A 23,990-nucleotide genomic window follows, 5' to 3' on the forward strand; every position below is an offset into this window, starting at 1 on the left:
AGTCAAGTTATGTAGTAGATGTTAGCAGAAAAATTAGTTCAAACGTAATCATTTAAATTAATAAATAAGTAAGTGAATCCGATCTAATATTGCTGCAGATGTGCAGATTATATTTTGACATGAAAAGATGAAGGTCCACGCTTGGCATTAACAAAAGAAACTACTTTTCTCTTTCTTAATAAACTGGTAAGATTTCATATAGTTTTACTCTTAGACGCTTTCAGCGAAACTTAAGAGAACACAACAGTAAGTTTCTGTCATCTTTGAAAATGTTCCAAGTTTCTGACGATATTTACAAAACCACGAACAAGCCTCAAACTGGATCTGTATAAATGATAAGGAAAGAAAAAGTACAGCGCCAGTAAATTAATAATTAGATTATTTAGCTAATAGCTCGATGTTAGCTATTTGAAAACAGTATAACAATTTCAGAAAAATAATGAAATTCAAATCTTTTCAATAACTTATAGTTTTGGGATCACTTCTACAGCCTCTTTAGTGCATAATATTATGATTCAAGAAAATTGATGTAAAACAGACATTGGATATTCTACTATTAAGTCGTTTATGGTAACTGAAAATTAACACATTTCTCAATGAAAGAAAAGAGAAAATACCCGAAATCATACAAAATTTAAAAAATAAAATGAATTTAAAATTATAACACAGAATTAATGTCTGGAATTTAGAAATAAGAAACACAAGTACCAGATAACTATCTATAGTATTTCAAGTAAAAAAAAGTATTTCAACTTAATTGAGCTGGTTTACTTACTCTTATCTCCAAACGTACAAAATATTGCAAAAACGTAAAAGGTACAAAATAGCTGCAAATATTGTAGCTATAACAACTTCTAACAGCATCAAATTCTTCTACGTCTCTCGCACAGCAAAGATAAGTCACTGATAAGCATATGTAATATAACCTAAAAGAACCTTCCTTGTTCCACAAGCACCATAATCTGGAGCTTTGTAACTGTTGTAACTAAATATATTTGAATTAAAAATACTACAAAAAATGAATCATTTAATTATTTTCGAAAGGATATATATATATATATATATATATATATATTATTTATTTTGAGAAAATAAAATCTTTCATTTTGAAGTTATTTAAATCTAGTTATTGAATAATAGAATAAACTTTATAAAAATAGAAGTTTTCAATTTCTAGACTGTTATTGCTAACAATCTAGCTAGACCACTATTGAAATAATCTTTTTTAGATAGCAGGTTTCGAGATAAAGTGAAAGATGTTAGGAAAATGAATCTTCAGCAAGCAATAGCTTATTCTTGTACACTGCTATTACTAATGCTAAGAAGTGGCCATAACCCTTGCATTAAAAATGAATTTTCTTGAATATTACGTACTAAAAGAAGAATTGGGTGGGTACTGAAATTTTGAATGCTCAAGAAGTGATCCCCTGGCGTATTAGAATAAGTAAAAGTAAAAACAGTTGCTATGGTTTGCTAAAATAGTGAATTCAAAGAAAAATTGTCTCCGTGTTTAATAATTAATTTATGGCATTTTAATTGTTTGTTGGCGGCAATTTTGAGTTACGTAACATCTATGAACTATATTCCTTAGACTTTGTGTAACAGCGGTTGAGTGTAGCGAACCAAAGTTGTAACTTGGTCGGAGTGATACAGACAGTACGTTTTATCTGTGTGTGTGTGTGTGTGTACATAGTGTGTTCCGAGTGTTATTATTACCTTCAAGTTTTCTTAGAGGTAAGTTTCCTTAAACATGAACTTGGATTGTGGGGGAGTACCGGGAAGGCCACCCGATGAGGTGGAGATGAAGTGGAAAAGGCTGGATAAAGTGGTAAGCATTAACGACGCTATTTCAAAGCAGAGACATACAGTGCCCGTAAGTAAAAGTACAATTACAATGGAGTATAGGGTAAATCTTTAGAATAGCTCCCCGGAGGCGTGGCCTAATTCGAAGTGATTCTGATTCGCTGTTACTATAGAACCCGCCATATTCAAATATAAATATAAAACTATTTCTTTATTTTATATTTACACTTAAATCTAGCGGGTTATATGGTAACAGCTAATCAGTATCACTTCGAATTATTTATTTATTTCTTAATGGGGGGCTTCGCCCCCACACCCCCTGATTTTTTTCTTAATGGGGTTTTCGCCCCCATACCCCCCTCCTAACCTACCTAATCACCCTCAATTTTTTAATTTGTGTCACAAGATTCATTACAATAATTACACAGAACAACACAAAAGAAACTTACCTTATTCTGTGGAGTCCTTTTCCTGAGGAGGGTATACCTGTCGAACTTCCTCCAGATAATCTCTCCACACAACCATACAAAACCAACATCCATACAAAATTTTATAACATTCATTACTCCATCCTCACTCACACTACACTCATGCTTTAATTTAAAAAAAAACTGCAAATTTAAAACGCTCATACTCATAAAGTTACAAAAAAACGGCACCTCAGGTCACAAACAGGGCACTCGCGGGAACTATTAATACATTAAACAGGAAGCAGTTGCGAGGCAGTAAGTGTACTGCGCATGCGCGCGAAACATAAGCGTTACGAAATTCGCACAACCCGAAACAGTTCATTGGCGGGAAGTAGTTTAAATTTTCACCGGTAGGTGCGCTGTACTTCCCACCCCCTAAAAATAAACAGGCCACGCCTCCGGGGCGCTATTCTATAGATTAGCCGAGTATAGAAGTACTGATTTAGGGCCATTTCACATAATTATTGAAAGCAACAAACGAGACCAAAAAGGGATCGCTAGGATACATCCAATGTCCATTGGAAAAGTACTTTTTGATCATCACCCAGAAATCTCTCAAAATATTGACAACGTAAAAAAAGTTGGCATAAATAGGTTAAGGGTTGAATTGAACAATGGAGTCTCAGCCAATAAATTGTTGGGATCTTCATTGCTCAAAGATAAAGGGTTTAATGTGTACATACCGAGATATCTATTGCAAAGAAGAGGGGTAATTAGGGGAGTAGATACCGAATCGTCTGAGGCCGAAATAAAAGATGTTCTTAGAGGTCCACCTGGGATTCATTACGAAATATTAGAAACGCGAAGATTGAAACGGAAAGTTACAGATAGGGACACTAACAAAGTGAAATTGGTGCCCACCCAATCTGTTTTGATTACAGTGAGGTGACAGCAATTACCCCAATATGTATATATCCATTACGTAAGGTGTGAAGTAAACAACTACATCCAAAACGTAGTACAGTGTAAAAACTGTCTTCGATTTGGACATTTTCAAGATCAGTGTAAAGGGAATAAAAGATGCGAGAAATGTGGAATGAACCATGATGTATCTGCATGTTCGGAAGATAACCAGGCCAAATGTGTGAACTGTAGTAGTGGTAGTCATAGGGCATCTAATGTGAATGCTTGCCCACAATATAAAAAAGAGAAATCGCTAAAGCAGTTAATGGGAGAAAAGAATATCTCATATCTAGATGCTAAACAATTGTTGTCTAATAATTCTTTCGCTGCCCTAGCGGGGAGTTCGGCTCCAACCGTGGACAGTCTTAAAGAATTTCCCTTATTAAGCAAGAGTGGCGGGAGTAACAAACCTTCGGCTTACACCACCTCATCTAAGAGAGCTAGGAAAAGGAACCATAGTGTAATCTCCCCTAGTTTTGATAACACAGTAATTAAAGAGTTATTGATCCAGCCAACCGAGAAAAAAAATAAGCCGGGGGGCCTAATAGCCGCAAACCCATACCATCCAACGCAAATAATTAGGGACACCAATCCTTTACAAAGCAACTCAAATATAGATATTCTTTTTGAAGCGGTTTACTCTATTTTAAAGAGTATGAACAGTACTGAATTGAATAAAATGCCTGATGACAAATTAAAAACAATTATTAGGGTTAGAGTTATAAATTTGAATGAAGCTATATAAGTTTATAGAGAATATACAGACGCAACTAAGTTTCTTCTTTCAACCGTAAATAAAACATGAGTAAATTAAAAATCTTACAATGGAACGCAAGGTCTACCGTTTCTAATAAAGGTAGCCTAGAAGTCTGTTTGGAAAATGAGGAAATAAATGTTGCAACACTAAGTGAGACTTGGTTTAAACCAAAGGTAATTATAAAATTTACAGGTTTTAATGTAATTAGAAAAGACAGGCAGGACGGAAAGGGAGGTACTGCGATATTAATTAGAAATAACATACCTTTCAAAGAAATAACTTCCTTATATAATATTAATGGATTAATGTTCGTTGGCATTAGAATACCATTTTTAAATAATAAGGAATTAACTGTTATTTCCTTGTACAATAATCCCCAAAATAATGTAAGTTATCGCGAATGGAACTTATTCTTTCAGAGTTTATCTCCGCCTTTCATAGAAGCTGGGGACTATAATGTACACAACCAAGCATTCGGCTCTAGTTACACCGAGGCCAAAGGCCGTGCTTTACTGGAAGCCATTCAAGATAACAATTTAGTTTATCTAAATGATGGATCTCCCACTCTCATAAATAATATAAAACAAAAGCATAGATCAGCGATTGACATTACAATTTGCACCTCCCAAAATAGCCTCACAGTTTTCATGGACTCTGTTTGACGATGCACTAGGCTCAAACCACATTCCCATTGTTATAGAGTCGAATGAGAAATGTATAAGGTATATCCGCAGACAGAATTTCCGATCATGGAACTTAAAAGAAGCTGTTTGGCAAAGGTTCATGGATGCTTTCAGCGGGAAAATGGAAAATATTCACAACTGTGATAACTTTTTAGCAGCTCTGAATGAAGCAAATGAAAAGTCAATTCCCAGACTAAAATCTTACACAACTTCCAATAAGAAATGTTGGTGGAATGAAAAATGCACAAAAAGTAAATATGATAGGAAAAAGGCGTTCAAAGAATACAAACAAAATGCCAATTATGAGAATTTTATTAAATTTAAAAAACAAACCGCTACAGTTACTGTGGAAACACTAGCAACAATAACAAAGCGTTTTTTGAAAATTCAAAAATATTAATAAAAATCTCAAATATGCCTACTAAGTCAGCTAAGAAGGTGGTGAACGTGGCTGGAAAGCGTAAAGGGACGGAGAGTGGATCGGTCCCTACCACTAGAAGCATGTTGCGCCAACCGGATGTAAAGGTAGCTATGGAACTGACTGAGGTAAGCACCAACCAAGAAGCAAACAAGGTAAGTGATGAACAAATTTACACCAAGGCGAACAAAAGTACAAATGGATACACAAATATGGCATATCAAAGTACGGATTTAGGACCCTTTTATGTTATAGTGGAAAGCACTAACAAGGACAAAAAGGGGCTTTCGAGGGTGCACCCAATGTCAGTTGGGAAACTATTATACGAAAAACACATAGACATTGCCAAAAGTATCGACGGAATTAAAAAGCTCGGCGTAAATAGAATGAGAGTTGAGATGAACAATGGGGTAGCGGCCAACAGATTAGTGAGTTCCGCAATTCTAAAGGAAAAGGGGTTCCGAGTATACATACCCAGATATTTATTGCAGAGAAGGGGAGTAATTAGGGATGTAGACACGGATCTGACAGAAGAGGAGATAAAGGAGGTTATGAGGGGCCCATTAGGGGCTGAATACCAGCTAATAGAAATCAGAAGATTAAAGCGAAAAGTGATAGACAGGGATACGAAAGAAACAAAATTCGTTCCCACTCGGTCGGTTTTGTTCTCGGTTAGGGGACAGCAGTTACCACAATACGTGTATATACATTACGTAAGATGCGAAGTGCACAATTACGTTCAAAATGTTATACAATGTAAACAGTGTTTACGATTTGGTCACTTTAAAGACCAATGTAAAGGGCTACCACTAAGTTAATCATAAAAGAAAGTAAAAAGAAACACTGGAGACATTTCTGCGAAAATTTGAACAAAAATACTCCAGTTAATCTAATTTGGAAAAAAATCAGGTCAATAACGAACCCATCCAACAACTTTATTCCCATTGTAAAAGGAGAATGGTCCACCGACTTCATGAATAAATTAGCTCCTCCCTGTGCTCTAAATAATATTGAAATAAGTTACGATGCAGTGGAAACACATATGCTGTTAGAAGAGTTTACAATAAACGAATTAAACACAGCAACAAAAAAAACACGCTAGTTCAGCCCCAGGACTAGACCAAATTAGTTACGCCATGATCTACCATCTCCCTTTAGCTGTTAAGTACAAGTTACTGTAGTTATACAACGAAATGTGGCGAAAAGGGGAATATCCGCCCCAATGGAAAAACTACTTAGTTTGCCCTATCCTAAAAGCACATAAAGACCGCGACCATTGCGATTCATACAGACCAATATCGTTATCCTCGTGCGTTCTCAAAACGTTCGAGAGAATGATAAAATATAGGTTGGAATGGTGGATGGAATCCAACGGTTTATTGCCGGTCAGCCAATCTGGATTTAGGAAATGTAAATCCGTTCACGAAAGTCAAACCGAATTAGTTACGGACATTTACAAGGGTTTCACTAAAAATAAAATAACACTTGCTTTGTTTTTAGATTTCACCTCGGCTTACGACTCGGTACAATTGCCAATTCTTGCAAAAATGATGCATATTATAAATCTTCCAAATAAATTCATTAGGAGTATAATTAACTTAATATCGAATAGATTCATCTATCTCAAAATAAATGACTCGATAGAAGGCCCACAGGTAACTCAGATAGGCTTACCACAAGGAAGCATTCTGAGTCCTATTCTGTACTCAATTTATGTAGCTAATCTAGAAAGTATATTAATCGAAAATGTGAAAATTCTCCAATATGCGGATGATGTTTGCATATACACCACTAAAAGCACACTTCCGGAATGCAAACAGGCACTCGGACAAGTCCTAAATAACTTAAATGATTGGATTTTAACAAATGGCCTTTCATTATCGCAGTCAAAGTCGGTACTTTGCCCCTTCACCAAAAAGAGAAGATTGGGCATATCCAGGGAAATGCAGCTGGCTAACTGGAGATTCCCTTGTAGTTCATTAGCTAAATTTTTAGGGATCACATTCGACAAAACTCTTAATTGGAAAAAACACGTGGAAAATATTGAGTTAAAGGTGGAAAAATACTTCAATAACTTAAGAATGTTTTCTCACAAGAAATGGGGGGCAGACCCTGAGGTTTCCTTACTTTTCTACAGTGCCACGATAAGAGCAATATTGGACTACGGGTGTTTCCTCTATGGCCAAGCTAGCCAGTCTGTAATAAAGCCGTTACAGGTAATACAAAACAAGTGTATGAGGCTCTGTCCGGGTTTCTTAAACAGTACTCTGATCGATGTGATGTACGCGGAAGCGTGCGAACTGCCGCTTCTTTACCGAATACAAATCGTATCTGATCGATTCGTGTTAAAAATGCTAAGCACCAACATTAGAATTTACAACCACATCTGCCAATTAAACTCTACGGTTCTTACACACAAACACTGGTCCAAGAAAAAAGCACCTCCTTACACAGAGAGCTTCATAAGAATTTCGGCCTATAGAGAGATCGTGTACATAGCTCATAACCATAAATTTACACTGAATTACAAACATCTGTTGAAGAAAATAAGCGTTAATACCACATTCGAACTGAACAAAATACCTGAAGGAATGAGGGAGTCGGCGCTGACAGATTACATTTCTAATCATTATCCAAACGCATACTGTTTATACACAGACGGATCGAAAATTGGTAACAAAGTCGGGAGTGCGGTGTATGATCTGTACCGCAACCGTTTTATGACCACTAAGTTATGTGAAGAGGCATCTATTTATACAGCAGAATTAGTCGCCACACTGATGTCACTGAAGTATATGTGCTCCTTGTCAGAGAAAAAGTTTCTAATTCTAAGTGATAGCTTGAGTGCACTGCATAGATTAACTAACTCGCACGGACTTTGTAAGATGAATCATATTATTGCGGAAATAGTAGAGCGTATAGCACTTCTTAAAGAGGAGAGCGTTTACGTTCACTTTCTTTGGGTAAGAGGACATAGCGGTGTTAAAGGGAATGAAGTAGTGGATACACTCGCTAAAGATGCCACTGAAAATGGAGGATTTGAAGATTACAAAGTTCCAATGTCGGATTTAAGAGGGAGAATAACCAAAACCGCATTACAAATGTGGCAAACAGACTACAGTAATAGTACGAAGGGTCAATTTTACAAGCGTATGGTGAACCAACTGCCTAAAAGACCTTGGTTTAAAGGTCTTGGCATGAACAAAACATTGGTTACTACAATTAGCAGATTGAGAGCGAACCATGCAGTCTGCGGGTCGTACCTACATCGAATCGGTAAACGAGCTACTCCGTTGTGCGAAAAGTGTAAGGAGGAGGAAGATTTTAAACATGTCGTCATGGAATGCCCACTTTATAAGAAAGGAAGAGATGAGCTGTTCATCTCGCTGTACAAAAATTTGAGTGCGCCATTTAGATACGAGGACATCATCTTTTCTAGTAATGTCTACGTCCTGAAACCTGTTGAAGATTTGATTAACAAATATACTTGTGGATAGGAAGTTACATAGTTAAGATCAAATATCCTAGGAAGGAATAAGCTTTGAAGTTGGCTGTATGGTGAAAAGCCAATGCCAGATAAAAAAAAAAAAAAGTAAAAAGTAAAGTAATTTCCTTCAACTACCAATTAGGTGTCTGTGGACGGAAGGCGGCTAGCAAACATACTTTACTATAAATTTCTCATATTAAACATTAAATAAAATCCAAAGCCTAGAGACAGGGAATCGAACCCACTAAACCAACAATACATCTTAGCTTTGCAGGTCTCGTCTCTTAAATACTTGGCTACCGTGGCGCCTGTGTATTAGAATATAAAATCTCATTTATCAAATTGTTTTATACATAAATAAAAATGAATGAATATCTAAAAACAGAATAATAAATAAAAAATGAAGTGCAAAAAATACAAAACAAAAATAAACTCTAAACCAACGGCAGACAATAGTTAATCAATATGAATGAAGTTGTTAATTGCAAAGTGGTGAATTAAAAACATCTGTACAATATCTCAGTATCTTGCCAGCATCCGTTGCTCCCATTAAAACCCCCAACACATCTTCTATTAATTTAACTAGGTGGTTTTAATTTAGCCGCCAGCGTTTTATCCTTGAATAAGAAATGGAAGGCTAGTCGGAAGAGGTTCGCCACTTTTCCCCATCTAATATTCAGCTCCTAAGTGTTCTGCAATTCATTTTTCCTGACAAAACTGTTCTGTATAATGGAGCGCCAGGCGGGGCAGTTTTTCCGCGCGCACCCTCCCCTCGAGCTGGTTCTTTCCCTAAGTAGTGTACAGTTTCCATGATGAAGTTTTCCATTTGAAGTGAACGTTCGCACTCATTCCACGTTTTTCATACATATCGACGTGAAAGGTAAGTGCATACAGGAGAAAAATGCTACAGGAAGAAAAGCAAGGATACGCCAGGTAACGGGAAGGATCCATTAAGGATAAACTTGGGCGAATAAAGAGCTCTGTAATTAATAGGCGCCTATTTTTATACCATTTCTTTCCCGCTCATTGTTTAAAAATAACTAGGAGCTTGTTAAAAAGTTATGTTCCTAATAGAAATACATTAGTAGTGAGCTTGAGCTACAGTTTTCAAACCTAATTTGTTGGCCAAGCTCAAACAGCTTCATATCTTTCACAATAAAAACTGTACTTGTGAACCGGACATACTAATTAATACAGTTTAAGTACCTAATCATTTCATTTAAATAGATTTATAATTTAACAAAATATTTTAAATTATACTGAAAGAAAATACTGAAAGGGAAATCTGAAAGATTATCAGGAAATGGAACCAAAATTCCCTAATGCCTGTCAGGGCGAAAAAATAGTTCCTTTGTTCCTTAGGATATATGAAGAGTAAATGTTTCCCAAAGGGAGAGGCAGTCATCAATTAAAGTATTGCAAAGGAGTTGTACTACTAAAGTTAGTTCCGGTAGTGGTACAAAGTGAGATATTTTTAGTAATGCCTATTTATTTCAAGCGGGTTATACGGCCAACTACCAAATTAGATGATGTGTACAGAGGCGACTAGCAAATATACTCTACTATTAACTTCTCATATTAACCATTAAATAAAATCCACGGCCTAGACCAGGGGAATCGAACCACTAAACCAACAATACATCTTAGCTATGCGGGTCTAGCCTATATCCGCCTAACATACTTTATTATAAATTTCTCATATTAACCATTAAATAAAATCCAAAGCCTAGACCAGGGGAATCGAACCCACTAAACCAACAATACATCTTAGCTATGCGGGTCTAGTCTCTTAACCGCTCGGCTACCGAGGTGCCGCCTTCAAATTAAGATGATATTCTTTGGAAAAGTAATGCTGTTTCCTGTTTCCCGATGATTTAACTGTGATGAAATGAACTGATCAACTATGCTAGGAGCTCATCCCATCATCCATAAATTTATCTGTGTTTTTACAATAAATCCTACAACAATGTTTTTATAAAATGTATTCATTATAATAACAAAAATGATTATAAATATTTTTTAAAAGAGCAAAACTTATGGGAATTTTCATTTTAGATATTTACCTGAGCTTTTCTTATAGCAATATGTGCTTTTCATAAGGAGAAAAAGGAAGAACGCTTTTCAAAGGAGATTTCCATTTTTATCAGTTTTTTTCTGCATCACACGCTATCACTGCACTTTTCCTTTATTTTTCCAAAATCCACCGACAATGGTATTTCCCGTTTTCCATACTATCTCCTTTTTAAATATAAAAAGGTAATTGTGACAAAGATTGGAAAAAGTCAAGGAAAAAACCTTATTCTGAACCCTATATACAGCTAAGTCTTCTGGTTTGTATAATTTTACGATTTATAATTCTCTACGGTAAAGAATTTCGTGTAAAGTACAACTTAGGCTGAACTTTACAGCTGAAACTAATTTTAGAATAAATTATACTTGCATAAAAGTTTAAAATAAGATTAAGCATTTAAACGCACATATAATTTTTGTAATTTAACATCTGAGGTCAGTGGCGACCACAGCTTTTTTTAGTGCACTTCTCGCCCTTCAATATCTATAAAATTCAATGTTAAAATGAAATAGAAAAGTAAACCTAAATTACTTGTAAGTTATAAGTAAGTAAGTGTCTTTTTTTAAAGGTAATTTTCATTTTTAATTATACCTACTTAAGGGAAAACTTAGATAGATCAGAAATAATTAATTTTAGAGAAGAAGTTTATAAAGAAAAGTTTGTTTCTGGGATTTTGACACTGATTTTCTTTTTTCTTTTTATCCAGCTTAAGAAAATGATTAAAACCACTAGAAAGTTTACTTACAAAGTTCTTCACCTTTTTTAACGTACTTGATAGAAACTTTAATTAATTGCTGAGATTTTCTTGGTAAAAAACTAATCCCTAATTCAAACGCCACACCAAAAGAAAATTCGTTAATCAATTTTCTAAGGTAGGTAATCTTCTTGGAGGGATGAAGAAGCTTTTCAAATCTTGTAATTATGAAGAATCCTCCAAAAAAGAGAAAAAGTCCAAAAAAGAAAAAACTAGGCTCAAATTTATTACTTTTAAAAACTTAGGTCCTTACAAATCGTCTAAATGTTTTCACCACTTTAATTTACATAAATATCTCGCAAGAACGAAGAATAAGGAGCAGAAGAAGGAAACAAAGGAAGTGTTAAAATGCAAATTATGATAAAAAGGAAAGAAATACAAAGCATATTCTCTCCAACTATCTTATCCCAAGTTTTAGAACTGTAGTTATTGTTGTTAAAGCAACTAGTTTAGAAATTATTTTGCATTTAACACATTGCTTTCAAACACTAATGAAGCTTTTATGGAGTTTTATTTCCTCAGCTGGGAAAATCACTTTTGTATGCAGCCTGCCTGGGTGCTGCAATCACACGGGTTTCCATACGCAATGCACTTTCACTGTACAATGGTAGGACACAATAAAACATACGCTCTATTCACGTTAACAAGCACAAAAAAAAGGCACGTCGAGATAGCTTAGGCAAAGAGCGTGAACCCTTTAAATTCAAGGACCCATCAAGGGTTGGGTTTAGAACCAAACAACCGTACTCTACAATATACCTTAACTCTGTGAAACCTCAATTGGAAAATTGAGGACGCTAAGGCTCTTATGGGCTGTAATGCCAAGAAAGGAAGAATATACATTCTATTACTTGCTATATAGTTTCCTTTAGTACAAATTAAGGCCATAATAAGGGTATGTGCTCGCGAAAATATATTATATCAAGGAAATGTTTTCTGTACCTCAAAAACACTAGGATAAAAGCATGAATAATTTAAAATAGTAATTTCACTGGTTTTTGTAAAATTTAGTGCATTTATTAAAACTATCCAGTAAGAAATTTAAAAAATAAAAAACCTAATCCCTAATGGCTACCAGATATTTTGAATTACCTTTATCCTTTCTTGCCAGGTAAGTTGTAATAATTGAACAGAATCTAATGGCTCTCCAAGCTCTGTGGCGATCACTACCGGTCCGACAGCATCTGGAATACAGGAACCCAGAACCTGCAACATAATAGATAAATATATTGTAACAGCTACACTCACATAAAGATAAAAACCAAGATTATGCTTAAACAAATAATCACAAGTTAAGTTTTAGTTGCTGTAGATGAGAGCTATTGGCTTCTTTCCTTTTTCTAGTCATCCAGTCTCAAAGGCCTTCCTATATTTTTCAACTCCTTAAGTTTAAATCCTCCATCCATTCCCGTAACACTAGATCTGTGTATTCCCTCTCACCGTACCTCATCCTTTGACAAATCCTACCTTATACGTGCTACCTCTCGCTGGAACTCCTTGCCATCATCTGTCAGCCATGCTCCTACCCTTTCTATCTCTAAATCCCGTCTATTCAGTTATCTCCTTTCTAATCAGCTTTTGATTTTCACTTTTTGTAAATACTGATTTATTTATTTATTTTCTTTCAATCACAGGCCAAACTATTAAGGCCTCTTATTTGTACCAGTGTTTATTCTTTACGGGACAATTGTCCCAGAATAATAAATTTCTTTTCTATTCTATTCTCTAAATGAGTCATGGTTAGATAAGAGCTATGCAGTTCAAAATGAGTCATGGTTAGATGACTACCTATGATTTAGTGCAGTTACATATTGCTCTTGGGGTCTCACCAAGTGCCCAATTTCAGATAGATGTAATTCATTCAGAAATGAAGGTTTCAATTTAATAAAAAGTTATTATAGTCACCTATAATGCTATGGATAATAGTGATGCTACTTTCAGAATTCGGGCTCAATTCTTGGTTAAACAAACAAAATGTTAAAAACTGGGCACTACCAAGACTGCCCGTGAAATCTCTACTAAATTCCCGTAATACCAATAGTAAAAAAAGACCCCACAATAGATTTTGTGGGTTCGCGTTGATCCCCCTTAATAATACAGTATTGAGTAAAAAAAACTATCGCAACTATAGTACTTAGAAAGCTCTCTAAGTAAATAAGAGGGAAGCTTACTTAGTTTATCCCTCCACATAATTGGGGAAAAAGAAGAAAAGCTCTGAGCATAAATATTGGCAAATATAAAAACTTTACAATAGATAAAGGAATAAATTTGATGCTGAATACTGGTCCATTTTCTGAAATAGAGCAAACCATTGTGTTCTGCAACTCAACTGGATTCAATCTATTGAGCACAGCTTTTCCCAACATTGTCACCCACCATTTTACTCTCTAGTTTTTCTTTTTTTTTGTTTAATTTAATTTTCTTCAATGAATAGAAGAATTTTATTTACATGTTCATTTTAGAAAATGGATAAAAAAAAGTTTCCTTTTATATCTATTGCTAACTCTTTTCAACTACTATTTGAATGCGTTGAAGTAATTTAAATGAACTGAAATAGCACAAAAAATGTTTTGTCTAGAATAAAAACAATTCCACTTCCGTTGTTTACGACTTTTTAAAAAATATTTTTCTTTGAATTCATTGGAGCCTACTTCCCTTTTAACAAAAACTAAATAACTGTAATTTAATTGAACAATAATCTTCTAGGAACATTAACTTGACTTTTTCTAACTACTATTCTGAAAACTACTTCCGAGTTATATTTTAAATTCTAATAGTTTTAGAAGGAGGAATTCGCTATTCCTTCCGTTAATATAGGACTTCCGGCAGTAAGTTTAACTGTTTTGTAATCACTGTAGACAATTTAAAGGAAATAATAAGTTTGCGAGAATAATACTAATCTATTCGGTAAAGTGTTATTTCCGGTCAGTAAATTTTGATTTATTAATTGAATTTTGTAAATTCCTATTTTGAATGCCGATTTTATTTTGTTTCTGTTTTTGACATCTGATTTAAGTGCAAGTTTAGTGCAGCAGCAGGAGGTAAAAATAGTCGGTTTAAGTTGCTTGTTCAGTTAAACTGATTGGTAATTTATCTAGTAGTTAAGCGTTAAAAATAATATGTAATTAACAACAGGTAATCTAGTTTGTTAAGGCCTTACATAAAGGGGGCTAACTCCTCTCTAATTCGGTGTACAGCGTCGAGACCCCCAAAAGGCACATCTACATAAAATTCCGAATCGAATGTCACCTCATTCATGAAAATCGGTTCTCGCGTTTAGGCGCTACGTAGTTTACAAAAAAGGTAACAACAACAACAACAACAACAACAACAAGAAGAAGAAGAAGAAGAAGAAGAAGAACAACAACAATTTCTGAAAATGCCGTTTTTGCTCATTTTCGGCAACTTTTTTCTCAAAATCTATTAGGCCTGGGGGGTTGCAAAAAAATTACAGTTATAAAGGAGGGTTTGCCCTATATTTTAAAGAAAATTTGGGAATTTTATCTTTTATAGAAAAAGAGAAAAAAATTGTCAAAGTTGGGTGTTTTTTAACGTTACGCTTTTTCGTGCACTTTTTGACGATCAATCCTTATACAACTGTCCTACCGGACAGTTTTAATATTAAATGTTAATGTAGTTTTCTTCAATTACATTCTTAATCTAGAAGTTCTTCTCACAATGTTGTATATACGTAATGTACTCGTAAACTAGAAATGCTTATATTTAGTTGGTTATCTTCTTTACAACAAGTACTCAATTAAAGGGCTACATTAAATTAAAATTAGAAAAATGAATGAATTATAATTACAAGTATTATTTATTTGTTATTAACTATGTAATTTTTTCTCACGTAAGACTAATTCAAGACTGAAATTTAGTTTTAACTCCGTAATTCAAATTACAGCAGTAACCGACCAACTCTAACTTTCCCTTTTTCTTTTTAATATCCAAGTGAATGTGATGATTATTCCAGAATAAAGATAAATCACAAGAATATTTGGAAAAGAGTTAAAATGAAGTGCTTTTATTTAATACTATGATGATGAGATACATCTTTCATTATTCTAACAGAAAAATTAAAACTGTCCGGTAGGACAGTTGTATAAGGGTTGACCATCAAAAACTGCACGAAAAAGCGTAACGTTGAAAAACACCCAACTTTGACAATTTTTTTCTCTTTTTCTATAAAAGATAAAATTCCCAAATTTTCTTTAAAATATAGGGCAAATCCTCCTTTACGCCCGTAATTTTTTTGCAACAACATAGATATAACAGATTTCGAGAAAAAAGTTGCTGAAAATGAGCAAAAATGGCACTTTCAAAAATTGTTGTTGTTGTTCTTCTTCTTCTTCTTGTTGTTGTTACCTTTTTTGTAAACTGCGTAGCGCCTAAACGTGAGAACCGATTTTCATGAATGAGGTGTCATTCGATTCGGAATTTTATGTAGATGTGCCTTTTGGGGGTCACGACGCTGTACATCGAATGGGAGAGGGGTTAGCCCCCTTTATGTAAGGCCCCCTCTAAAATTATTATTTCTAATTTCTCTGTAAATCTTGGCCCGATTTTGATAAAATTTGGTGGGATGATAGGGTTAGGGCTTCCCTACGTAACATTAAAGCGACGATTTGCTCTTACACTTGTTAAGAGGAAGTATAGCAATCATTTCAAATTATCGAGGCGTGAACCGATTTTCATGAATGAAGTGTCATTCGAATCGAAATTTTGTACAGATTTGTACTTTAAAGTCTCGACGCTGTGCCTTATAAGGAGGGGAGTTTGCCCCATCCAAGAAAAGCCCTTTCTAAAACTATTATTACCAATATTTCTATAACGCTTAGTCCGATTTTGATAAAATTCAGCCCGAATAAGTGGTTAAAGCTCCTCTTCGTGGCTGTGATGTGCCATCATGCTCTTACACCTACTAAGAGGAAGTACTGCAATCGTTAAAATTATCAATGGGCGAACCTATTTACATTATGAATGAATTGTCGTTCGAATCAAAATCTTTGCCTCTTTGCCTTTTAGGGAGAAGTACTGTAATCGCTGTTTATTTTTCTTACTCCTCTTAAAAGGAAGTACTGAAATCGCAGTTTAGTTTTGCTTTTTACGTACAAATACCTTCCTATTTTATTCAAAACGCTTTCTCAAAAAACATGCTATTGAGGATGGCAACTATAATCATTATTTAAAATGATTTCTCCAGTGGCAGTTACGGTTCCGACTTAACACCTTATCAGGTTATAATGATAGAATTGCTTATTCCAAATTTTAAAAAAATCTGTAAAGCAGATATGTAACTTTGCAAAATAGACAACAAGAAAAATCTATCCAAAAGGTACAAAAATCTCCTTAACAAAAACTTACAGTTTAAAATGTTAAGTATAAGGGTTGATTAAACGCCAAAAGATACACAAATCAGCAAGTACCCATCATTTCATTTATACTTCATTGACATTATTTAAGTAATTTTGCTGCATTAACTTTTCCTTCACATTTTTAGAATTTATTAGATGTCACAGACCCTTATGCTGGCCAGTTCATTCATAATATTTTTTTGTTATAATAATGATAAAATGAGTTATGAATTATTCTGAGTAGTCACATATACATGCATGTTAAAGTAGAAAAAGACAAAGTCAGGGTCGGCCACTGTTTAAATTTGAAACACGGAGGATTGAAAACAATATTTCAGTCTTGAATTCGTCTTACCGAAATATTCGTGAGCACAAATAACACACAGTTGATAACAAGTAGATTATTCAACAATAATTATTCATTTCTCAATTGTAATTTAATTTAGTCCCCCTAATTTTACTTATAGTAAAATACTGGAATAATTAGCTGTCCTAAAAATATGCATATCTTATTTATTTTATATTACATATATACAACATTGTGGGAAGAACACCTAGATTGAGAATGTAATTGAAGAAAACTATATTATTTGCGATAAAGCCAGATAATTATTACCTATTATTATAAACGTTTGACTACTTCATAAAATAACAATTACTTTAATCGAAGAATGAACTTAAACCGACGATTTTTATTTAAAAATAAAAATAAATAAATAAATAAAATGAAATCATTAATGTAAGTTGGTGTAAACATTTTTTTTAAAAAGTTTTTGAAATTTTTAGCCTCATATTTTTGTTTCTTTTTAACCTGTAATTAATAGTTTGTTTATTATAGATAAATAGATATTACAATCTACAGTCTAGAACAAATATTTTGTAGATGAAAATGGCCAGCGGGTCTGTGACATCTAATAAATTCTAAAAATGTGAAGGAAAAGTTAATGCAGCAAAATTACTTAAATAATGTCAATGAAGTATAAATGAAATGATGGGTACTTGCTGATTTGTGTACTTTTTGGCGTTTAATCAACCCTTATACTTAACATTTTAAACTGTAAGTTTTTGTTAAGGAGATATTTATGGGTGATAAAAGGGGTCTGTAACATCTAATACATTCTAAAAAATATGATACTAGAAGTGTTAATGAAATGTTGGGTACTCGCTGATTTGTGTAACCTTTTGGCGTTTAATCAACAACCCTTATACTTAACTTTCAAAAGTGTTAGGTTTTCATTAAGGAGATTAATTAATATCTTTGATTTTATCCGCTTGTTGTATCCATGACCGGATGCGGGCATTCATTCATGCTCAGAGATGGATTTATTAGTTTTCAGCTTCATTCATGTTTTCGTCTCATAATACACTTGCAGAATCGTAAAACTACGGCCCCTATATCTTTTTAATTTGACTTTTAATTTTAAAAAATACTACTAATAATTTTTTCAAGTGCGGTAGGTAAAGAAAAGGAAAGTAAAAAGTTTTTCAGGAAAAATCGGATGCGGAAAAATCTGGACCAAAAATCATGAACTTTTCAGTATGAAAAGGGGAATGTGCAAACAATTCTCTTTTCAATTTGCCTGAATGGTCCAGATAATAATCTCTTGAAATAATCTTTTCAATGAATATAGGATAACACTTTGATGTTGCGCTAATGACGTAGCTACTCTCCTCGCTTCAACGCCTGGATAAAGGGCAGTTGGAAGGCTTATCGTCCAGAAATGGAATCAAAAAGATAAATCTAAATAAAATATAGATGGGTGGTGGAGGAAAAGCAAAAGGAAAAGGACAGGATTTTCACTTTACCGGGGAAATATCCGTTTAGAAGTCATCTGTAAAAGGAAACTGTGGTTTTTACCAAATGACCGGTGGTATTCAGCGAAATTGATTTACAGATAAACGATAACATGGATTGATTACAGCCATTCAAGCGTAACAACCATTTTATTGATTTTTTTTTTTTAATAACGATTTTGCATAAACACTGTACCAATTATATAAATTGTTAATATTAATGTATTACAGATGACTAGCCAATTAAGACTAGCAAATAACAATGTAGTCAGATTATTAATAAATGGTGATATATATTACTTTTATAAGGAAGAGGTCTGTAAATTGTGCAAACATTTAATATTAAATTGTGTGGAAGATCTCTTATTGGAATGCTCTATTTATTCCAGCTTTACATCTATATTTTTAAAACAATATATTGCATCTGACGAGAGCAATCAAACCTCGTTTATATTTACACTTTTGGTAGTGTTGATAAAAGTAAATGTTTATTTTTACCTATTAGAGATCTGTAGACTGTCTACAGAATTAAGATGAAAAATAACATTGTCAATGTTAATAATTAATTAATTATTAACTTCTGTCTCCATTACTTAGTAGTTTTCTTTTCTTTTTTGGGTAATATGTGAAATTTGGAGAGTTAAGTTTCAACTTATTTTTCTTTCATGCTCTTTATTATTTCGTAACTATATAATTATTTTGCAAAGGATATTATTTTAAACTGTAAAACTGAGAATGTCAACTCTATGCTAATAGATGTATTTCAAATAGCAATAAATAACACTTGAGAAATAGTATTCCAACTTACGTATCCAGGTTTACTAACTCATCTCCAAACGTAAGAAATACCAGTTACAGCAAATATTGAAGCTATAACAATTCCTATCAACATCAAATTGATCTACGACTCACGCACAGCAAAGACAAGTCACTGATAAGCATATGTTGTATAACCTAAGAGAACCTTCCTTGTTCCACAAGCACCATAATCTGGAGCTTTGTAACAGGTGTAACTAAATATATTTGATCTCGAATTAAAAATACTACATCAAAATAAATCATATAATTATTTTCGAGAGGTTATTTATTGTTTATTTGGGAAAAACTTTCTCAAAATTTCTTTACCCAATTGTAGAGAATAGTTAGCTCTATAACTGATATCAATAGGAATATTTTAGTGATAACAGGTAATGAGATATAGAAGATTAAATTTTGTTTTTTTTCAATTCCTTAAAATTTCAGTATTTTCAGTATACACATTATTATAAGAGAATATCGAATAAGTCTTAAACTCAGATTTCTTTTAAAGTATGCAGAGCTCGTAGGAAATGTCTAGGCAGTTGCCACCCAATCTTTTGTTGCTTTTTTTTTTTTTTAACAAGCATCAGTTGGTAGAACTGCTCTCTGTTTATCACATCCTCCAGGTTTTGGGTGAAATTATTTTCACCCTCTCCCACTATTATTATCACGAATCACTTTTATGTTTAGTAACTTCGGGGCCAACTTCCCGGGATAGTTTGTTATATTCCAGCAGGACATGCATCATTTTTATGTATTGAACGATTTGGAAAAGTTGATTCCATGCGGATAAAGTTTTTGACAATAATCATCAATTCGTTACGTCTACATATGGAAAGGGGGGAGTTAGTTTGTTTTCCAACATTTTTGAAAAGTTAGCTCATATTTTACGTAGTAAATGGAGACAAGTACCGAAGTTCAATTCAACAAAGTTTTACAATGTTTCAATGATCATTTATTTCTCAAAGCCGAGGGGGTTTCAAATCCACGATCAACATCAAAACTAATCAGTGGGAGACTTAAACTAATTTAACAGAAAATTCAATCTTTTCTGTGTGCACAGCAAGTAGTGAAACAGCTGATTGGTAACCATAAAAGAAGTTTTAGTTTAAATTTTAAGGGAGTTTTAGTTAATTATTACTTTTTTTTTTAGGTTTTAGAGCATTTTGTCTTTTTATTTGCGGCACGTCAGCATCTGAAATTGTTCGCCAGTGCTCTATTCTGTGCACTGCCCGCCTCTAACTACGAGTATATATCTAATAGTATGAATTGCAATGTTTTAGTGATAATAGGTAATAAGATATAGAAGGTTAAATTTTTGTAGGTTTTGTAAATAGTTCAAATTTCAAACCTCTATATCTATCTTCGTATTGTTCCGATTTCAATGAATTATTTACCGAATTGTAGAGAAAAGTTAGCTCTATAACTGGTATAAATGGCAATGTTTTAGTTATAATAGTTAATGAGATATAGAAGGTTAAAATTTGGTGGTTTTTCCTATTGCTTCAATTTTCAAACCTTTATATCTCTCTTTCTATTGATCAGAATTCAATGATTTCTTTACCCAATTGTAGGGAAAAGTTAGCTATATAACTGGTATGAATGGCAATGTTTTACTGATAACGTTTTACTGTCAAAGTAAAATTATAACAATATTTAAACATATTAAGGGAAGACAACGGCGGGACTCTTGTATCCCTTAATTAAGTACCACTAACCAACTTCTCAATTCCTCGATCATCCCTTGAATTGTTTTCTGGAAGTGCTGCAGAGTTCATATGACACTTGTGGGGAACACAAAATATAATAAAGGTCACAAACAAGATATTCTTTTTTGTTTGCTAAGTTAAATAAGAGTTTCTTTTTGGGTTAAAGCAGTTTTAGGGTTGGTGAGGATTAGGAAAAGGGCCCTAGGGAGAGCTCCTTGTCCTCCCCTTTCACAAAAGAAATACGAAGCACATTCTTAGAGACCCTTCAGATCTGCTCGATAGCAATAACCGTCTCCTTGCTGCCCTAGCCTACTCATATTTTCTTTTAAGTATAAAATTGCATATGCTCCCCTTCTGGGTGAACAATGTATCTTACGAGGAACTATACAAAAGCCCTCTAAAGGCCATAATTGTGGCAAAGAGGTAGAGAAGGAAGTTGAACTTCCCTTAGGACCACTTGTTGAACCACCAGTGGATCACAAGTGGTTCATTAGAATCAACCACTTGAAAAAAAAAGTATATCAAGACGGTTTGGAACTGTAACTTTGCTTGATTCATTAACATTTTGATGTCAAGTGGTACGCGCTTCGAGTGCTTTGATCTGGGTGGTTCTGCAATCATCTTCTTCAGTTTGAAGAGTCCTTGCGCGATGAATTTTTTAAACTTCACTTGTATATAACAGTAGCCATCTATTTTTCCTATGAATTAATGAAGTCGATTTTTTATTCAAAACCCAAAAAAAAAGGTTCTTTGATTTCATGAAACCGAATTATAACCCAAACCCAATTAAATTCAATCTTCCCAGAATGATACTTTGTAAGATAAGCCTTAATTTAACTCCCAAAATAGAAAACTAGCGTTCTCATTTGAGCTGGGTACACTGTACCGTGGCGTGATTTCAATTTTATATTAAATAGAACTTCTAACGAATTCCGTCAGACTCCAGGCGGAGCAGGCATAGAGCAAAACATCGGCCTAATGACTACTTTGTAGAGGAGGAGTTAGAGAAGGATTTGTTTTAGTCTTTTGTGACTATAGGATATAGATGGATCTGTAGGAGGCTATGTCGCGGCAGAGTGGATTAGAATGACAGTAAGGATGGAAAGGAGTTTCAGCAGAAGATTTTGGTTGAAGGAGTGTACCAGAGATAATGGACGCAGTATCCGTGGAGTGAGTCAATTCAAGTGCATCGTGGAGAGTCTGTTGCAAGTCTCAGAAATTTGTTTTGCGTTGTCCTGCAGTTTCTTGTTGTTGCTTACTACAAGTCCAGGCTTCAGAGGCGGAGCTGGCGTAGAGCAACATCAGCCTAATGACCACTTTGTAGAGGAGGAGTTTGTTGGGGCACACTCATTTTGGAGTCACGTGAGGGAAGAGGAAATAGCAGTCGTGTAGTCCAGTTTGCCTCTGAGTTTACTTTGCCCTGAGCGTTTTTTAGTGAAAGTCAGTTTGTTGTCCAAAGTTAGGCCTAGGTACTTAACGTGGGTAGACCACGGGATCGGAGAATTGTTAAGTCTAATTTGTCAGTCTGCGTTTGGTGAAGAGTATAGTGCTTGTCTTATCGAGGTTTATTTTAATTCTTCCCCCTTAGTGCAGAATTTTGTTAGTCTGTCTGTCGGTAAGTCTGTTAGTGATGGATGTACTGTGTCCACTCTCCAAGATGACGTCTACAAATCCATGTCATCAGCAACTCCTTATCGTGGTCATGTAAATCGCGATGCAGTGAAATATTACACACTTCCGGTTACCATAAAAAACTTATTGTCACGACCCCTGGTGGCACTTAAGCCCTATTTAAACTTTAAGCAATTTCGTTTTAATTACAGTAGATATACATACAATCCAAATTTGTACAAAAACATGGTTTCACATTCAGAGGATATAAAAACGAACATTTCAGGTTAAAACTGAAAATCGATAAATCTTTTCGATTGTAATTTCTCTTACTCTAGAGAAATAGTGACAGACAAAAAAATTGATAACTGAAACAATCGATACACTTTGAAATAGGTGATTTAATAAAACATTGTAAGTGGGAAAGAAGTGGTTTTTAGTCAATAAATTCAGACAGTTCATTCGGCCTAAAACCACTCTCAGTCAATACACCAATGATAAAGTTCCGCAGAAGGGGCGTAGAAATGTGTGTATGTAAGTCTTTGTGATAACAATGAGGGTGTAATTCTAACCAGCCAAGGGAAGACTCGAAAGGGGGGGTGCTTTGTGTCTAGAAATGGGCACACAGTTAAATAAGTGGGCCAATAGGTATATAGTTTAGTAGCTAGCATCCGCTGGAAGTCTGTGCTATAGGAAGGGATTGTATAGATGGTAGGGCCTATTTACAAAGTAGGAGCGGCTTGTTAAGGGAGAGTTTTACTCCCAACTCTCTGACCCTATCCTCCTACCTCTATCCCACTTCATCCCAGGCCTCTCCTTTTAAACACATCCCCAACACACGGCGGAGGCTAGTCAGCCACACAGGCTGGCTATCTCTCTGGACTCCTATACTTTTGATTGCACCACCTGTATCCATTAAGTAGCCGCCTCACCCACACTAACTGAGATCAATACAGTTGGTATTCAACAGTTATTGATTCTAAAGCTGCTCCACTGTTGAACTATGTATTGTCAGTTGAAGGTATTTAAAGGGAGGATGGAATTGTGGGAAGACAGTACGGTTAAGGGTTTCTTGTTGATTTAAGGGCTAACAAATTCTATTTCTTTTATTCAGCCCTTATTTTTGTCACTTTTTTTTCTGTTTCGTCCTTAGGGCCACAAAATTTTTTATAATTTTTTTCTATCTAACTACTGATGATGGTAGTAGAATAGCCATCATTTTAAAGTTTCGAAATCTTATTTTCAAAAATCTGTCTTGAGATCAGTGGTTGCTCACTGTAGATTATATTAGATTGTCGGTACGGCATCGCAGCCTAAAGAGGCTCCCTTTTCTGGATCTAGTAGACGAAACCGCCCCTACTAAAGAGGTTGAGGACTT

At 34.4% G+C, this 23,990-nt stretch overlaps 2 protein-coding genes across 2 annotated transcripts in view; one reads left to right on the forward strand and one right to left on the reverse strand.

Annotated features, from left to right (window-relative positions):
• The window catches only part of LOC141457065 (extracellular tyrosine-protein kinase PKDCC-like), a 295,376-nt gene that overhangs the window by 86,087 nt on the left and 185,299 nt on the right, over positions 1 to 23,990 (reverse strand). The window contains exon 3 of the mRNA XM_074133578.1: positions 12,439 to 12,552. Coding sequence (XP_073989679.1) covers positions 12,439 to 12,552 — 114 coding nt within the window. The remainder of the gene's footprint in view (positions 1 to 12,438; positions 12,553 to 23,990) is intronic.
• Positions 7,365 to 9,073, forward strand: LOC141457082 (uncharacterized). Its single transcript, XM_074133599.1, has one exon. It carries the CDS (start codon positions 7,386 to 7,388, stop codon positions 8,529 to 8,531), a length of 1,146 nt encoding a protein of 381 aa, XP_073989700.1. The 5' UTR covers positions 7,365 to 7,385; the 3' UTR covers positions 8,532 to 9,073.

The sequence above is a fragment of the Rhodnius prolixus genome, unplaced genomic scaffold (assembly GCF_049639745.1).
Source record: "Rhodnius prolixus isolate KJV_2025 unplaced genomic scaffold, Rpr scaffold_10, whole genome shotgun sequence".
Lineage (NCBI taxonomy): Eukaryota > Metazoa > Arthropoda > Insecta > Hemiptera > Reduviidae > Rhodnius > Rhodnius prolixus.